Source organism: Syngnathus acus, chromosome 21, assembly GCF_901709675.1.
Source record: "Syngnathus acus chromosome 21, fSynAcu1.2, whole genome shotgun sequence".
Lineage (NCBI taxonomy): Eukaryota > Metazoa > Chordata > Actinopteri > Syngnathiformes > Syngnathidae > Syngnathus > Syngnathus acus.
In genome coordinates this window covers 10,216,876-10,235,415 of record NC_051105.1, presented here as the reverse complement: position 1 = coordinate 10,235,415, position 18,540 = coordinate 10,216,876, and the positions used below count along the sequence as shown (strand labels likewise).

The window sequence follows — 18,540 nt, the reverse complement described above, 5'->3', positions numbered from 1 at the left end:
CTGCAGGCTGAAAATGCCATGGCTACATTCACATCTGAGAGCAAGCAACAACTTGCAGCTTTCGTGCCCCCGAATAGCTACTGACTGGCCTTAAGCGCTTTTTGAAGCGTAGCCACCTTCATACAGCGCCGAAGTTCAAGTACTCACTGGGTGACGGCTTAGGTCACAAAGGAGTAAAATATGGCAGCGTCTTGGAAGGCGCGTTCCTCCTCGATGTGCTGAAGAACGCCGCCCTGCAGCAAATGGGTGCCGTAGAGTACGGCCGTGTCTCCATCCTGAGCCAAGCCCGCCTGCTGCAGCCACTCCACAAATTCACAGCCCAGGAAACAGTCCACCATTGTCCTCACCCCACACCTGGAAAAAAAAATCTCAGTTTTGTTTTTGAGCAATGTACAATTTTTAGAAGGGGTAAAAAAAATAAATAAAAAAAATGAACGGAACAAGAGACAATAGAACAAAAGTGTAATGTCAGGAAAAATATTTACTCATTTCCTTGAACAGGACATGCTCTCACCTTTTCTTCCTGACAATGTCGTGAAAACACTGCTCTTTATGGTTTTTGATGAAGTCAGTGCACGTCATCCTGATCTCCTCGCTCACGTTACTTTGTGGTTGCTCTTCTTGTCTTTTTCCATACCAAAGTGTGCGTAACCTAAGCCACAGACAACAACAAACATCAACCTTTAATAAACAATTTGGGACGCTAGCTATTAATAGGTGTTCTATTTATAACAGTGTGACTCGAGTATTTTTACAATAGTATTGGTCTCTCACCTTCTCCAAAACGGCAGTATGATGAGATGTTTGTCCAGGCCAAACAGAGCAAAGGAGACAAAGCCCTGCAATCACATGACACGCCATCATGTGCTGTGTGACTTACTGCACTCTCAGCAATATTAGAACACCAACCTGCCCGTAGTTGGCCACCACACAAAAAAACTGCAGCTCCACGTAAAGTCGACCCGGGTCTTGGTACAAGAGCAACCACACACAGCTGGACAAGTTCTACCACAAGGGGAGGAAAATGCAGCTGAAGGACCAGTCAGTACATTAAATAAGACGTGATTTTGTTGTTGTTGTACTCACAACTAGCGAGCCGACAGCCAGAAGCAAACACAAGAGCACATGACGGGCCACTTGTCTATCTTCATCCCAATGGTGCTCTTCCACTCGGAACTCGAGGCACACGTTTGAATCATTGCAATTCTCACTTTGACCTGAGGGGGGCAGAGTACACATTTGGAATAAACATTTCCTCCTCCTGTGCAGGCAGTAAATTCAAATTCAGATTATTGCTTGATACCTGCGAGTGTGTTTGTCGTGGGGTTCAAACTTGTGATGAGCATGGGCTGGGATGGCGGACATTCGCACACTGACAAAGTGACAGCAATTTATAATCAGAAAAAAAAAGTAATGCGTTTTTAAATGGGGGGGAGAATACCACCTGTTATACTGCATAACAGTAATGAAAAAAATAAAATAATTCCAAATAATCAATTTTTGTCACTACAGCAATTGAATGCAGCTCCTGTTATGCCTATGTTGGCCACCTGGGGGCAGTATAACGATGTTATAAGGACTTTTTTGATGCGTTCAATAACAGTACCTGTGTTGGGATCTGCTGACTGGTCTTCTGGTTCAAACAGAGCGTGATTATCTTGTTCAGTCACGAGGTCTTCGTCGGACGTATTCTCCTCCCGATTTTGGTCTTTTTGTGCCCAGCTTTCTCGACTGAGAAACACCAAGCACCCTCCCAATAGTAGTATACTGACGGATAGCACAAAAGTGCTGCAGATGATCTGTCAAAGCAAACACACATAAGGAAGCAGCACAAACTGCAAAAATTGATTTTCACCACATACTTGCGGTTTGCTGTAAAAGAGCGACGAATCCAAGGTGTTCGGGAGTTTTTCCCCGCAGATGAGCAACACGGCAGTTATGAATGCAGGGATCCTTTTCATCAGAAAAAAGTTCATTAAATTTAAAAAAATGTAAATAAAAAAATAAAATAGTATATATATATATATATATATATTACAGTGCAAAATAGTAACAACCAACTAGTTTTTAGACAATTTTTTAAATATGTATTTTATGGATTTATTTGCTACTAAGCTCATCAAAAAGCCATTTTAAAAATTGAGCCGTACTCACCCCCAGCCCGCAATAAGAAACCAGCCAGACGAAACCTTGCGATGCTCAAACCTTCTCAGGAGTACAATAGAGAGTGCAATGATGCCTAAGATGAGAAACACGGGCGTTAAAACCAATCAGCGCCTCTTTATGACGTCCTTGTGTATTCTAAACATACCTGGCCAAATATAAGTGCAATAGAGCGAGGTGCACAGAAGCGTGAAAGACAATATCTGGCCGACAAAGTCGTGTCTTCTCGCCACAAATTTCCACACGATCATTCCCAAACAAGTGAGTAACTAAAACAAATAATGCCAGTTAATGCTCAGAGATGATTTTGAACCTTGAACTGTTTTTGCGCACTCACCTGTGCCACGAAAAGGTTGGTTGTGAACAAGTGAGGCGGCCTCTTGTACTTCTTCCTAAAAAACATGACGGCGATGGTCCACAGCTGTCGGGGAAATACACGAAAGAAAGTTTTATTTTGAGTATTTTGTGGAGTTTTATTTTCTAATGAAGTTCCTTTGAACTGGGCTAAAAGTGACAATGAATCTGTGGTCATGAAATCTTTCGAGAGGTTAGTGCTGAACCACCTGAAGGAGGTCACGGGCCCCCTGCTTGACCCCCTCCAGTTTGCCTACCGGGCAAACAGGTCAGTGGATGATGCGGTCAACATGGGACTGCACTACATCCTGCACCACCTGGACACTCCAGGAACGTACGCCAGGATCCTGTTCGTGGACTTCAGCTCGGCGTTCAACACCATCGCTCCTGACATCCTCCAACAGAAGCTCATCCAGCTTGCGGTGCCTGCCCCCACCTGTCAGTGGATCACCAGCTTCCTGACCAACAGGAGACAGCGTGTGAGGCTGGGGGGCATCACATCTGACACCCGGACCACCAATACTGGAGCCCCTCAGGGGTGCGTCCTCTCCCCACTGCTCTTCTCTCTCTACACCAATGATTTCTCCTCAGATGACTCTCCTGTGAAGCTCCTGAAGTATGCAGACGACACCACTCTCATCGGACTGATCCAGGACGGTGATGAGACTGCGTACAGACAGGAGGTGGAGCGGCTGGTCCACTGGTGCAACCAAAACCATCTGGAGCTGAACCCGCTCAAGACCGTGGAGATGACAGTGGATTTCAGGCGAGACCCTTCACCACTTTTACCCCTCACTATCCGCAGTAATACTATTCTCTCCACAGACACCTTCAAGTTCCTGGGAACCACAATCTCTCGGGACCTGAAATGGACCGGCCACATAGACTCTGTCCGGAAGAAGGCCCAGCAGAGGCTGTACTTCCTGAGACAGCTCAAGAAGTTCAACCTGCCGCGAGAGCTTCTGAAGACCTTCTACACTGCCATCATCCAGTCTGTCCTCTGCACCTCCATCACTGTCTGGTTTGGATCAGCCTCCAAACAAGACAAGCACAGACTGCAACGGACAATCAGGACTGCAGAAAAGATCATTGGAATCAACCTCCCTTCTATCCAAGACTTGTACCTGTCCAGGACCAGGAAACGTGCAAGGAACATCTCTACAGACCCTTCTCACCCAGGTTGCAGTCTGTTTGAACTACTCCCCTCCGGACGGCGTTATAGAGCTCGGTACGCCAAAACCAGCAGACACCGAGACAGCTTCTTCCCCCAGGCTGTTGCTCTGATGAACTCACACCACTCATAGAGTCTCAGAGGCATTACTGTGCAATAACATCCTGCTCTTCACACCTTTTGAATTTGTCTACACTGTTTTTGCCATTATTCACATGTCCTGAGTGTTGTTAGTCACCTATATGTTGAACAGAGGGTGTGTTTTACCGAAGTCAAATTCCTTGTTTGGCACGCTCAAACATGGCGAATAAATACTCTTGAATCTTGAATCTTGAATGAGGAAGTGAACCTTTGACTCTGAAAACAATCTATTTCCTAAAAATAGGGCGAAGTTGTGCTTTTTCTTTCTTTCTTTTTTTTCTGAAATGACTCACCAGTGTCACTAAACAGACGATGCTTATATCAAAGCTGACATCTTGCAACGTGCTCATCAGAAGCCGAGGATCCATCTGGCGGAGGGTAAGCAGCCAGGCGGAGGTAAACATTATTGGAGCTGAGAGCAAAGTGCTAATCACCATCCCGGAAATAACCTAGTAGGAAAAGACATGGACCGATCAGTCGGGACCACATCAAACATGATAAACCCGTTTGAGGTGAGTTCATAATAAGCTGTTTGTCAAATCTAGCAAGTTTAAACATTCATGACTCACCACTTCCAGCTGGGCGTTGTAATACGTAGCGTAGATGGCGACGCTGGGCGCCGTGGGAAATACTCCGTAGAGAAAAGCGTAATTGGAGAGGCTGGATTGGTTGGAGGGGTTGGTGTTGTCGAGAAGATCCACCATGTCTTTACAAATCAGAGGCAACAGCAACCTGGGCAATGCATTATTGGAGAGAAAGGTCTGACTCAGCAAAAGAAAAAAATAAATACAAGGCTGCTATCAACATTTTTTTTTTACTTACAACTTCGCAGTCAAGAGTAATATCAGCGTCACAACAGTGGACCTGGTTAATTTCTTCAGCTGCCCCGCCATGGACAGACCCAAGTAGAACAAAGCCGCGCCTCCAAAGGAGGTAGCCAAACCATCCACAAAGTCCTCCATGAAAGCCGGAATCTTTTGGTGTAGGATAAAATGGGCCCCGATGCCAATGATGACCATGAAGACAATCGGGTTGCGGAGAACGTGGAGCACCACTTGGCCCGCGATGAGAAGTTTGCCCTGCTGGTGCTCTCGCCGTTCCTTCCATCTGTGGACCTCACAAAAGGCAAAGCCGATGGGATTGAGCAGCATTAGCGACACGGGCGCCACCAAGTAGATGTACTGAACGTATTCTGGATGCGTGCTCTCGTATAGAGATTTAACTGCGGACACACATGGAGTCAAAACATTAGAAACAGTGGCTGTATTCTCTATGACTAAAAAAACCTACATTGGAGGTAATTTAAAAAAAAAAATTTTTTTTTTTAATGGTTCAGCCCTACAGACATCATCTTACATACCAATTGGGTAGCCCAGAGCAAAGTCGTTGCTTTGGGTGGCAAATATAGAGTAGAGCCCGGCTTTGCTGTAGCGACTCTCCGGACTGGAAACAACCAGCGTCAGGACGCAAACGATGGCAAACACAGATGCTTTAGCGATGAGGATGCTCCAGATGAAGGGCCAGATGACGTTCCCAAAGTCCAGCAGCACCATGTTCTTAAAAAGAAGTGCGGGCAGAGCAAATTTGGAGACAAAATTGCCTAAACCTTTGGCTTGGGAGGATGTTATGATTCGGGCCCTGCCGGCTATGTAGCCACAAAGGATGATGCCGAAGCACTGAAAGAGAGCCGGGAGGAGCTTTTCGATGGATATTCTGGATGATGGGACAGAGGGGTCCGTTGGGTCTCCATCCCCATGTGGAAAGATAGTAGCAGCGGTCGTAAAGAGAGCCATTTTCTTTCACCAATGTCAGCAGTCACGCATGGGTTGAGGTCGTAATGACGTCATGACTGTCAGTCAAGACAGAGAACACAAGACATGTAACAAAAGAAGGAACATTTCGCAAGACATCCTGACAAAGGTTTGGCCCACTTTTTAAAAAAAAAATGTTTAATTACTGTTGCATATATATTGTTTGTTTAAAAAAGCCCAACACTTATCTTGGCTGTGGTACAAAGGTAAGCAAATGACTGATAACTTCCAGCAACACCCAAAACAAACACGCTGAAACATGATAACAGACTCAAGTATTCTTTTAAAGCAGTTTTTCTCAAATAGTGCGCCACAGATGCAAATTATATACTTGCTGCACAATATAATGCACATTTATTCAACTATTTATGTCAGTGACCTACAGTGAGTGACAGGTAAGTTTGATGGTGCACTGTGAGACTGTGATTTAGCTCAGTAAGGTCACGAAATACTGTTTTGAAGCACATGTGTGGTTGAGCAAAATTAGCCAAGCAGATTTTAAAAAGCTCGCAAGAATAAAATGAAACTCACAGTTACCTCAGATTGCTATGTTCTGTCTCCTCGTGTCAGTGAAAGCCCGGTGGGAGTAGCCATGCTTGTTAGCCCGCGAGCTAAAGTGGGCCGGTGAAAAGCAAACAAACGACACTGACACAAACGCCGAACGGTGAGAAACTTAATCAGGCTAAGATAACGACGCAAATGGGCAAAGGTGCTTTCTTACATGACTTGCCTGCCTGTTGACTTTCGTAATACAAGAAGCGTCGACATAAAGTCGACCAATCACAAGCCAAAGAGGAAGGAAGGGGCGGGGCTTATCTTGGCCTGCCAGCCGCAGGCAATGTGAACAATCATCGGCCACACCATTAGGTACACTTACGTATTGTAAAATCATCCATCCATCCATTTTCTGTTAGAAAAAAATGCATATGGATTCAATCACCAATGCATGTTTTCTTCCAACCACAATTCATATGATAACCACATTTGGAACACCTCACATATCTGAAAACGTGCAAAGCTGGAACATTATAATCCTCAGGATTTATTTTAGATATGTTAAAATGTATTATATCACATGTTTCATACAAAGCACAAACTACTCTATCATGATACAGGTATCCACAATATCATAATTACAGTCATTTTAAAGCACCTTTCCAAGCACCAAAAGAGTAAACGGGTGCCACAAAAACGGGGTGCGTGGGCTCCCTCTAGTGGTATACACAAGAATCACTGCTAAAGAACAGGCCAGTTGTTTTTATCTTTCAAATATGTTGTTGTATTTGTTTTTTGTTGTATTTAAATTTCTATTCAGCTCTAATTTCCATTTTCATTTAATGTGCAATTCATTATGATTTTGAAAACCTCCGATTTAGAGCATGCTGAGCTCAATGAGACGTCCAGCAAACACGCCTAATGTGCCGATGAGACATACAGCCATGAAGACACACAGCAGGATGTGATCCAACACCATGGCCACGAACTTCCACTCCTCAGCAGCCTGGACAAAGTCAACAATGGGACACTTGTCACAAAATAGGCCAAAGCCATGGAATGATGTCATCAAAACCACTGTTCACATTACATTGTTGGATTCTTCGTCCGATTTCATCGTCTCTGCGATGTACTTGACTCCTTCGATGGCAGTGCGGACGTCAGGGTTTTTGGCTATGGGTGACTGGTAAGGCACGGCGGAGGCTTGGTTGCCAGAGATGTCAGAGATGTCAAAGTCGCCCCCGTAGATGTTCTTCACCGGCTTTTCCTTTCCGGGACGCTTCATCGTTGAGAAGAACATAACGTTTGGGATGGTTTCGATGAAAAGCTGCTCCGCCCCAAAGAAAATAGACAAACTTTTGTCAGTGATCATGACTTTCATGCGCTTATTTAAGTCATCAATAATTATTTAATTACTTACCTAACAATAGTACTACACAAACAAATAGACTCTTATTTTTTTGTTGTTAAATACGGCAAGAGACATACTGTACTGTATTCATTATAATGTTTGATAAGTCCATCTATAGCCACTATTGTGCTAGTCTTTGTCCACTAGACGGCAGTATAACAAAAGGATAGAAGGTCTGCACGTCACTGTAAATAGGTAGAAATACACAAAGTGTTTGTACATGCAGTCATCCGCTGACCTTTCTGACCCATTGGGGCATGGTGTGGGTGCTCGGGGAGCGGTGGTGAGTGTTGATGACGATGACGGTGATGATGATAGAGGCGATGACGAACACCATGGTGAAGAGCATGTACTTCCCGATGAGAGGGACGGCGCTGGAGGTGGACGGGATCAGCTCCACAATGACCAGCAGGAAAACGGTCAGTGAGAGCAGGACGGAGATACTCAGGGTCATCTTCTCTCCTGGGTGATACGACAAAGTATGAAAATACCAGAATATTTAATTTAATGACAGAATTGTTTTAGGCTTCATTACATGGAACATGCTAAAAATTGTGTTCTATTAAATCAAATGCAAGACTGCAAAGCAGTTGCCCATGGCAGTTGTGACGGAGTGTATTTTGGCAGCGGCCCACTTTTCAAAACAGGACTCAAGTGATGTATTATACATTACAGCCAAGGATTGCTTTCAGATATGACAGCACAGAGGGACGCTGGCTAATGAAGCCGATGTACACAGCGGGGGCGGGGCCTGATGCATGCAGCAGCAGAGCTGTTTGTGGAGTAGAGACCTCAGGCTGGCACATGTTGTAGCTGCACTTAGGGGGTCATCTTGGATGCTGATTTTACCAACAAGGCTTCACAAGCAACACGTTCCTTACAACACAACACCAAGTGGCTTACCAGAGTCGGTCGGCAGATAGAAGACAAGTCCGGTTAGGAAAGAGAAGAGCATGCAGGGGATGATGACGTTGACGATGAAGTAGAGCGGGAGGCGTAGCATGAGGAAGTGGTAGGTGATGTCCAGGTAGGGGGTTTCTGGACAGCAGGCGTAGTAGACCCAGTGCTTCCAGCTGCGGAAGTCTTTCATCACCCACTCGCCACTCTCCATGAAGTTACTCATGTCGGGGCGATCGCTATCCTGCAGAGACAAAGCAGCATCACCAAAATATATAAGATAAAAACCCAGAAAGATTTTTCAACAATGTTTTTTAAACTATTCCACCCAATCTGGGTTACTTATAACCCAGCAGTTTTGACAACAAGGCAGAAATAAAGAGATCATTTACAGGATTGACGACGACCAAGTTCCCGTCATAGGTCCAGGTGCCCAGTTTCATGCTGCAGTTCTGCAGGTCAAAGGGGAAGTGCAGCACGATGATCTCGCAGTAGCTCTTGAAAATGGCGGGAGGATTCCATGTGATCATTCCCGTGTGCTCCAGCAGCACTTTGGTCTCGTGCACGATTGCAAAGTCGCCGTCGGCGCTGCGAGCACGACAAAAAAAGGAGTCAACATTGTGATTTGAACGATAACGAAAGGCGACAGTGCTAGATGTCAGATGTAACATATGGAGTATGTGTGTGTGAAAGGTCTACTCCACCGGCTATATTTAGCACGATGAAACCTCACCCGAGCTTCCACAAGCGCACTGGAGAGAGTGAAAACACGACTGACAGGTGTTTAGCTTGTGTTCAGGAGATCACTCAGCTGCCGATACAAATCACGGAGAGCAGACATGAACACAATCAAACGCCTACTTGTTGTAGAGCACCAGATCGGGCCGCCAAATGTCAGTGGAGGGAATTCTGATCTTTCTGATGCCACCATAATCCTCCGGGTTCCAATTTAAGTTGACATCGGTCCATTGCTGGAGAAGAATCAGACAATGGAAAGTAAAGCAAATATAAATAGAGACGAGTTTCACAACCACACAGACAATGGTTGTCTTTTGAACAACAGTGCCATCTGGAGGAATGAAAAACAAATACAACTGGTTCATGAAGCAAACTTGAAGCTTCGTTTCCCCAACACTAGGCTAGATGACTTGTAAAATATAAAACAAAGTGAAGTTCTCAAACCTGCTTAAGTCGCACATTGCTGTTGACAATCTGGTTGACTTCATCCTGTTGATTCAATAAATTTATTCCGACAACCGATAAATTGAAATGGACTTTTTTGGTGTGTGTCCTGACATCTTACCACACTGATAAGCTGGATAAGCTGCAGGCCCACGGTGACAACCACCGGGTCCTTAAAGTGATTGACGGGCCGGACCACCTTATTGTAACCGGTAAAGAGGGTTTTGACCAGGCGGGTTTCATCTTCAGTAGCGCTGGTGGCAGCTCCAGAAGAAAGAAAGCACACGGGACACTCTCACGGACTTGTTTACAAAGAGATTAGCAGCGGTCGTATTTAACAGCATGACGACTCCTGTGTGCGGCTCGTAATTGTGTTGGCAAGCGATTATGTCCCCCTTATGAATGTGACGGGAATAAACGTGATAAGTATCACCCGGACACTCGTACGATATGTGAGTAGCCTTTGTGTTCACCAGAGTAAAATAAATATTTATGAAGCACAAATATTGACGGTATAAATCAGTGGAAATTAGCTAAATAACAAAAGAATAACAATATCATAGATTCAAAATTGCTTAAGTATTCTTAAGTGATATTTATTGCCTTCATTTTTCTCCACAGCAATGTGAGGAAGACCTATTTGTATTTCCCAGTTCACCTTGACGCCAAGGTCATTTTGACAAAGACGTGAACGCTTGGATGGTTCAATTGGAAAAACTATTATGGAATCGCCCGCCACTGGTAATCATGCCTGGACCAAGACGTGCTGACAGATGAGAAAAAAAAAATGGAAAAGCCAAATGAGGAAGCGTGCACGTGCCCTTGTCACTCAAATATCGACTCATTAGTTTTGATTTGGGGTTAGGTTGCAGTCTCCTGGCAGCTTCTTGAATTTACAATATGAAATTGTTTTTGAAATGAGACGCTAAACATACCAAAAAAAAGAAATCCATTCACTTTTCAACCAGTTCTTACCTGCCAAGATGATGAGGTGAAAAACGAGAGAGATCATATTCATTGTTGTCAATCAATCCAGAAGTCCACTCCAACTTCAGCACGACGCCTGTTGGCCACGAGAGAATTGCGAAGGTCTGACCGACCTAAAACATTCTTTGACAACTGGCAAACGACTCGCTGCACTTCAGAAAGCTGGCGCTTTTGGCAGCGACCGTGTTGTTATTGTCCCACAGCTGATAGCTGAGTGAATGGCTGACAACGCTTGTTACTTGAGAGGCGCACGTTAAAGCGCAACATGCCACAGTAATCCGTCACTAAAATAAACCACGGTGAACTTGTCAGCCAGCACACAACTTTGAGGCAACATGATCAATGACCACAATGAAAACTCTTGCTTAACGAAATACAAAAAATACACTGTGATGAATTTGAAATTTGGTTAATTTGCAAAACAATTCCATTGTTAAAACAGTTTAAGATGCATTTTCAGTTTCTGAAGGAACTGGGCAGATTAGATTGACATGGCAACAACACTTTTAGAGTGAAATCTGATTGGACAAAGACAAGGCGAGCTGGATGGCTAACTAGCTAGCTTGCTAGCAAGCGTCTAAGGCGGCCATCTTGATTCTGTTAGGTTGGGGTTGTGTATTTATTTGTAATATTTTCTGAGAAGTCAAAAATGCACCCCCCATGTCTCCGTTGCTTGCTTGCCATCTTGGTGCCCCCGTTTCGGGTCACTCAACTCAATATCCGTACACCTGCCATGTGTTCAACCAACTGCGCGCTCAACCAAGGGCCTCATTTATCTCACTTAGGGTCAGATCACCATTTTGGCAATGTCTGAATTAAGAGAGATTTGCCCAAATCCTCCCCCTGACTCTCTTGCCATCATTTCTGTGTCTTCATGTGACATTGACAAGTCAGTTTTGAATTTGCGCAATTTTTATATTTTGATTAGTCAAAAGCGGCCATGATAGAAAAGTTACAATCGGATGTAAACGATGATGGAAGTTTCATTAAATTTCCCATTAATGTAGCTTGAACTAATAAAAGAATCCCGTTTACATAACCCGAAATAAACTTGAGGCTTTTCTGTTTAAAACATCTTCAATGAGCCATTGAATTTGAATAAAAATAATATCTGTAGGGCGAGCACAATAAAAGAGGACAACATAAGACTACTAAATACAAACGCCTGATTGAACAATAACTGGAGGATGCGGATACGCTCCGCAAACAAGAGCGACGTACAAACCGCTTTTGTGAATCTATTCAGCACAGCCAACAAAGGTCACTTATCTCATGGATCACGGCTCTTGAAATGAACTCTCATTAACAACAACGGTGCCTATCCAGCGTAGACAAAGCAGCGGCCAACCGCGAGCTTATCCCAGCATCAGTGATGGAGGATGACGCAATGATAAATTTGCCCGATGCTAAATGCTTGAATGAAAATCCAATTTTTTTCACCGCACAATCACCAGGAGACAAGTGAGGGTTTGCTTCAAATTAAGCTAAGGTGACGCCGGGGCCTGACGTCCGACTGATTGGATGTCAAGCGCTGATTGCGTCTTGGTTGTTTTGTAGGATGGGGGGAGAATAAAAAAAAAGTGTGATGTTGTGCCATCACTTCTCGTGTGAATCTGCATGCGTGCGTTCAGAGATGACGGCTGGTTTGAGTTTCACAGCGAATTACTTTGAGTGATGGAGGAGTTCAGGCAGTCACATGGTGTGATGCTTTAAGGGACAACCTGTCACTGCTGCTAAGTATGCATAACTAAGGACAAACAGCGCCTTTCTCAAGGTTACCCAGCAGCTGGCCGCGACACACATAAACCAAAATGTTTCATTTCCATTAAAACGTGATGAAATAAGCTCTTTTCAGCGCAACACTATTGTATAACAAATTGATGGGCAACTTTCATATTGAAATGTTTAAATCAAGTGACCTCACTCGACTCACAATTGTTTTATCAGTTTAATAAACTAAACTGACCATGCACAAGTTGTGTACAAATGACAGTACAAAATTAATTCACAAAAAATGCCATTTACAGTACAATAAAAGTCAGGCAAATGCACCTTTTTGTACACATTGACAGGGAAAATTCCGATTCATTCAAGAAAGAGGTAATAAAAAAAAATAAAAAAACGTTGAAAAAAGTACCCCCCCTCTAAGGCTATCACAGCACAGAAAAAACAAAATCACAGTGAAACAATCCTTCCACATGCTGAGATACGACTACAAAGTACGGCTGCATGCTGCTATGTCAGCTTGATGCATAAATCCCCCGACAGAAATGGGGAGGCAGAAAGTACAAAGGGCTTTAAAAAAAAAAAAAAAATCTTTTTCTGAACAAAAAGCAGGTTTGAGGGCCTGCCCGCAACATTTTGTCCTTGCACTCAGAAGAGAGCGTCGACATTTTTAATGAGCGCCTCCACCACCTGCCTCTGGTAACGGATGTCATTGAGAGCGCTCATGGCGTCGAGATCCGGAGTGCGCATCAATGTGGGTCCGAAAACAATGGCCAGGTTCTCGGCGCTCATAAGGTTGCTTTTCTCATGTTGGGCTACCCTGAAACATCAAATTTTGAAAGATTTTTTTACAAGGTGTGACGCTTGGTAACCTCACTGGCCATTATATTAGGTACACTTGCATACTAAGCAACAAAAATTGATATTTTCTTGGTTCCTCACCTTTTTAAATGCGCCATGAGATACTTGAGAGTTTCATGGTGCGATGCGGGCAGCATAGCCAGCGCCTCTCGGAACGCTTCGAGCTTCTTGTCCGGGTCCGTGAGCTCTAATGGATGAACATGGTTAAAGTGGGCGCAACTCACGAGACTGCATTGAGAAAAATCAATGAAGTTCTTTCCGGCCATTAGCATCTCTCAACGGGTGCGCGCTAATGGTTATCAAAGTACTGGAGACTCACTTGCGGCCTCGATGAACCTTGGGTAGGCGTTGTACGAGATGACGGGGACGGGCAAATCGCGCAGGTAGAGCTTCAGAGCGCCCGTGATGATGTTTATGTCTTCGTATGTTTTCACAGAGATGTCTGTTTTCTCGCCGGCTGTGAGGACGTGTGATGGGACAAGGAATAGATGGAACGAGGCAAAAAGAGGGAAGCCAAATGAGTAGCGGGCTTGAGTGGCACTTTTTGCTCGCTCTGGTCTCGAAGGGTCTGCTTTGGTTTGATTGCCACTCTCCCTTGGGTGGTGTGTGTGCTTTGGCGAGCGTAGCCGTGGCCGTGGCCTACTTGCGCCGGCAGGCTGAACATCACAGTGCTGTGAGCTGGAATGACACTCTGTCATGGATGATCTCCCACATGCCCATCCGGGAAAGTCCACTGCTCCAGTTAAAATTCACACGGCACACACTGCTGATTTTTAAAGATCAGTTTGGAGTGTGACTATTTTTTTTCCCCCTACATGGCTGTACACCATAATTATATTTTTAATACTCATATGCACAATAATTATTTTTTTAGCATGATATTTGAGATAATTTTAATATACAAGATTATTGTAGTTAATGAAAAAAAATGAAATTGAGAAATATTTTCATTGATAAAATAATATTAAATAAAAACAAGAGTGCTTTTAAAATAAGTATAACTAATTCTAACTACATTAGACATTTATTGGTATTTTGTTTGAAATGTATTTTTTAACACAATACTTTTTGTGACCTTTTTTTTTTTTATCTTGCACTCCACATAGACTACTTGTATTACAAAAATTGGAGTTGCTCCCCCTTCAGGGGCTTCGTGTCAACACAGCACATGAGGAACACTTGCTTGTCACCCCCGGAGGGACCCTCACTAATCTTTTCAAATGTGTCACTTTGTAATTAAGCTCAAGTGACGGTCGCCGTCATCTGAAGATGCGCAAGCGTGCCGAGTCAAGTCAGTCTCTGCGGCGTGAGCGGACAAAAAGAACGCTAACCTTTATCAAACGCCATCTTGACTTCTTCCACGGAGTCGCTGAATCCCGATATCCTGTAGAGACCTTCCGACTTTAATCCTGAACGACAAGGGAGACGCTTCAGAGAAATGAACTCCAGCCATAAATAATGCCCACGTCAGACAAAAAATAATGGGCGAATGCAAACTGTTTTCTGCATCACTAAGCACCCTAATAAAGGCATAAATCAAAATGGCGTCAGTCAGGAGCAGACGACAAAGCGATGAGCTCCTCCGACATGGTTTGAGTGAAACACAATCATCTCAGGAATTCCTCGTGACTCTCATGAATGTTCCTCACCTCTTGACTCGATTTCCCGTATGCACATGTCCACCACCATGGGCCGTGCCGTGTTATGAGCGTTCACCAAGGTGGTGAGGTCGCAGCTGTACACTTTCCGGATGTGTCTCAGACTTGGCTTGCAGTTGTCGGGAACCAGAGGTGAACATTGTTTGTGCACGTTCACGCCGCAGTCTACAGAAAAAGACATGGACAAGGTTGGAGAAGCACGGGAACATTCATTTACCTCTCATTGTTCTTTGTCTAGGGAAATAAAAGATCCTGTTGATGGATTCTTTCGGTTCAGCGATCTAATTGAGCTTTTGTATTGAGTCAAATTCCAACATGAAATAATTGCCGCTTTTATTGTGTTTAGGCCGGCAGGGAAAATAACAAAGGACTTAGTCTTCTCAATCAATGTGTACACCCGAAATGTCAGGAAGCCCCGCCTCCTTGTCATGCGCTACCATTATATCTACAAGTTGGTGGTCCTTGATGGAGCTTAATTTCTGGCCAAGTGAGAACAGATTCTCACTTGCAATGCCAACCTGGCTGCAGACAGCCGAGTAAAACAAAGCACAGGCTGGATTAAAGGTTCACTGTAGGCTAAGATGAATTTTATTTTTGTTGCCATGTTGAATTCAGAGAGTTGACTTGTTTTCCTAAGAGGAGCAGACTCACGCTGTGAATTTGAGGAACGCTAAGAAGCGGAGGCGGGCTGCTGTTTTTTTTCCTTCTCCTTCTTCTAAATCCGAGCTCACGCAGCAACAATGGCAGCGGAAGCGGCAATTCAGCCGCTGCAGGCTACACTAGACCTACTTTTGCAGTCTAAAATGGAGCAGCTCCTCCAGCTCTTAGATCTTTTGAGTCCTCTTTAATTTCAGGGAGGTTTTCATTTGCATTTTTTTCGTTTCTTCCAAATTCCACCCACATTTTTGAAATCGCATGCTACCTTCTCCAAACTGAACCTGGAGACATTATTTCAGGTCCCAAGAGAGAAGAATGCAGCGTTTATATGCATTGGTGCAGAAATGTAATTACCTTAAGAGATGATTCTCTTAAGGGAATCTGACAAGCAGTATAATGGAGGAGGCCCACGCCGCCTGTGTCCATGTGTTCGCATTGAAGGCCCGCGAGGGTCCCAGGTGGGGGCGAAGGAAGGAAGGAAGGAACACCAGCAGACAGGGAGAGACAATCTTACTGCACTGTCAGCGCTTTTGACTGGTTGCTATGGCGAGGAGGCTGCGGCAATGCTTAATGGTGATGTCTCCCACCAACTGGCTTGCTTATGAGTGGGATAAATAATTCATATTTTATAAAATTACGTGTAACCGAGCCGATTGGTGGAAGTGGATCCGTTTGAACGTGTGTGGAAACAGAGTCGCTTGCCCTCGCTCGGAGCTCAGCACGTCATTAAAGGGACACGTCAGCTTTGTTTTTCGTCACGGGCATGATAAGATGAAGTTGGGGGGGCGGGGGGTGATGAGCAAACGTGGCAAAACAAGCAGCAAGCAAAGGCTGGCTCCCTGGAGCTCGGCCAAAACAGTTGAGCTCATACAAAAGGGGAGAAAGGGGGCGGTGGAGCAGGTTTTTTTTGGTATGCAAATCTGAGCACCATGAGAGACTTTGGTGCCCTAGATTCTGGCGCTGGTGCCGGAGAGTGAAGGAATGGCAGCGACAGACTCTCCGAAACCAGACTGTAAACATACGCGTCTTTCGTTTGGTTGCTGTCAGATTTCAAAACGGAAGCATTAACAATTAACGCCAAAGCTCCCGCTGACAACGAATGTGCGGGTGACACACTTTTGTTTCATCAATAAAACACCAACACCCACATCTAAAAAGTTAAAAATAACGATGGGTCAAAAAGGGACGGAACACCAATTACTTGTGTTGTTATGCGCAAAAAAATAACAATAAAGTGGAAAAAAATGTTACATCATCGTTCCACTCATCTGTTATCCAACCCCCTAATCCAATGTTTTCACGATTGGGATTGGAGATTAAAAGAGAAATAATCCAGGTCCAGATGTACTAAAAACCAAGTAACCCATATACAGCAATGCTCACTTAGTCATCAGACACGCGAGCCATTTGAAAAGATACCTGTACACTTGACCCCCTGAGCCATCAGCCCCCACATGAAGCTGGCGCAATGCTCGCACCAGTGAGGTCCACGGAAAGTATGCACCTGCAGCACACAAGACAACAATACATTAATAATTGTGATTACGATATATTGAAAAGGACTGCTCTGGAATCTGGATAGCTATTTATTTCATGTCTTCCCTTTGTCAGAAGGTGGGGGATCCATGAAACATACAAGCCCACCAGGTAACAGCAGCCAGCCAATCAGGGAGGCCCCCGGGAACCAGAAGCGGCAGTTTGAGCCTTCGTGGCAACAGACAGCCGCTTCGTCAGATAAATGAACATCTAATGAACAGCGACGGGCAATTTTGATCTTCACAAAAGAGATGCTGATAAACATTCAGTCTCGATTTAACAAAAACAAAAAAAGAGAGCACATTTAAGTTGTAATGCCACCAATCACCACTAGATGGCAGATGTGTGTTAGTTGCCCTATACTACCACACGAGTAGGCCTAATTTTTTCTGTGTCTTTGAAATGATATGATGGCCAAACATAGTTTACTTATGTTCCGGTTTTGTGCTGTCCTTGAATGGCGATTTTTAGGCAAGACAAAATAAACGATGTGGTTATTTCCTTCAAACCCTTAGTGGCTGTTGTATCAAAAGGAAATATATTAGGAGCATGTATTGTGTCCATATTTTAAAAAGCATTGTGAGGGGCCCCCCAAGTAGCACTGCTAATGCTGACAGAATCTATTTTGAAATGCACAGACTTTTGGGCTAGCCTTGGAAAACAAATATTTGTACTGCCATTTGTTATTAATCTATTAAATGTATCATTGAGAGTATTATCTAATGAGGGAAAGTGTGTGCTTCTTTTTCAATCAGAGAACATCGACTCGAGGTTTTACAAGGCTCCATCTGGGTTTTAGATATTGTGGTTTTCTTGCTCATGGGTTTTGAAATACAGGAACTGTTCTCAAAGGAACATTTATTACTAAGAAATGGGAACAAAGACAGAGGCAAGAGGGCGGCAGCGGTTCAAAGCCTCGCTGGTAACGTTTCTCTTCCTGCTCTCAATTCCAAGCAGCGCAAAACATGAGCGTTGGAAGTACCGAGCGCTGTTTTCTCTCCTCCGTTGGCCTAATCTCTCCATCTGCCACTCAAATTAACAGCAGTGGTACACAAGGCACCCCACCGATTTTCTTTTCATCATACGGACCAAAACAGTTGTGTTTTTAAATCGCATCTCCTATTCGGCAACTCCCCCCTCCCCTTCCGTTTCCCTCAGCGTGAGAAGCTCAGGTAAGTTTGCTTTCAAATTCCAGCCTCACCTTGAAGTTGTGGACTTTCTCCGATATGGCCACCCGCTCCGTTTCCTTCAGCGAGGCTCTCCGGACCAGCGAGGTGAGCTGCGAATAGGCGAAGAGTTTCAGCGGTTGCCAGAAGGTAGCCGTGGGCTTCTCGGGCCCCATCCTCATCCCAAGAGCGGCTGCCAAAATCTCCTCTTGATTGGCCTCTCGTTTGGCTCTTTGCACCACAGATTTGTCCTCCTTGAGAGCCTCATAGGGCTCTTTGGATGGCATCCTAGGTTCTCCCAGCTCAGCTGAAGAGACTGCCCTGA

General features: G+C 44.5%; 3 protein-coding genes across 4 annotated transcripts; all 3 read right to left on the bottom strand.

The window, feature by feature from the left end:
- Positions 1–89: 89 nt before the first annotated feature.
- On the bottom strand, positions 90–6,424 carry gpr155a (G protein-coupled receptor 155a). 2 transcript variants are annotated; one of them, XM_037240413.1, is made up of 16 exons: positions 6,178–6,424; positions 5,190–5,678; positions 4,652–5,051; positions 4,399–4,561; positions 4,123–4,278; positions 2,501–2,584; positions 2,312–2,432; positions 2,155–2,239; positions 1,863–1,953; positions 1,607–1,799; positions 1,304–1,372; positions 1,087–1,217; positions 910–1,005; positions 775–839; positions 515–652; positions 90–354 (listed from the first exon to the last, which is right to left on the bottom strand). In XM_037240413.1, exons 2-16 carry the CDS (start codon positions 5,620–5,622, stop codon positions 159–161), a joined length of 2,421 nt encoding a protein of 806 aa, XP_037096308.1. In that variant the 5' UTR covers positions 5,623–5,678; positions 6,178–6,424; the 3' UTR covers positions 90–158. The 2 variants fall into 2 exon arrangements, with proteins under 2 accessions (XP_037096308.1, XP_037096309.1); XM_037240414.1 differs by having other exon boundaries at positions 6,172–6,365.
- Positions 6,425–6,895: 471 nt separating this feature from the next.
- LOC119115673 (acetylcholine receptor subunit alpha) lies at positions 6,896–10,853 on the bottom strand. Its single transcript, XM_037240463.1, has 9 exons — positions 10,601–10,853; positions 9,747–9,889; positions 9,626–9,670; positions 9,305–9,414; positions 8,836–9,031; positions 8,450–8,687; positions 7,785–8,008; positions 7,226–7,462; positions 6,896–7,141 (listed from the first exon to the last, which is right to left on the bottom strand). The coding sequence occupies exons 1-9, from the start codon at positions 10,641–10,643 to the stop codon at positions 7,013–7,015; spliced, it is 1,365 nt and encodes a 454-aa protein (XP_037096358.1). The 5' UTR covers positions 10,644–10,853; the 3' UTR covers positions 6,896–7,012.
- A 1,693-nt stretch (positions 10,854–12,546) lies between these two features.
- Positions 12,547–18,530, bottom strand: chn1 (chimerin 1). The gene is made up of 7 exons (XM_037240507.1): positions 18,251–18,530; positions 16,933–17,017; positions 14,848–15,021; positions 14,530–14,607; positions 13,518–13,655; positions 13,280–13,385; positions 12,547–13,157 (listed from the first exon to the last, which is right to left on the bottom strand). The coding sequence occupies exons 1-7, from the start codon at positions 18,500–18,502 to the stop codon at positions 12,986–12,988; spliced, it is 1,005 nt and encodes a 334-aa protein (XP_037096402.1). The 5' UTR covers positions 18,503–18,530; the 3' UTR covers positions 12,547–12,985.
- Positions 18,531–18,540: the final 10 nt, after the last annotated feature.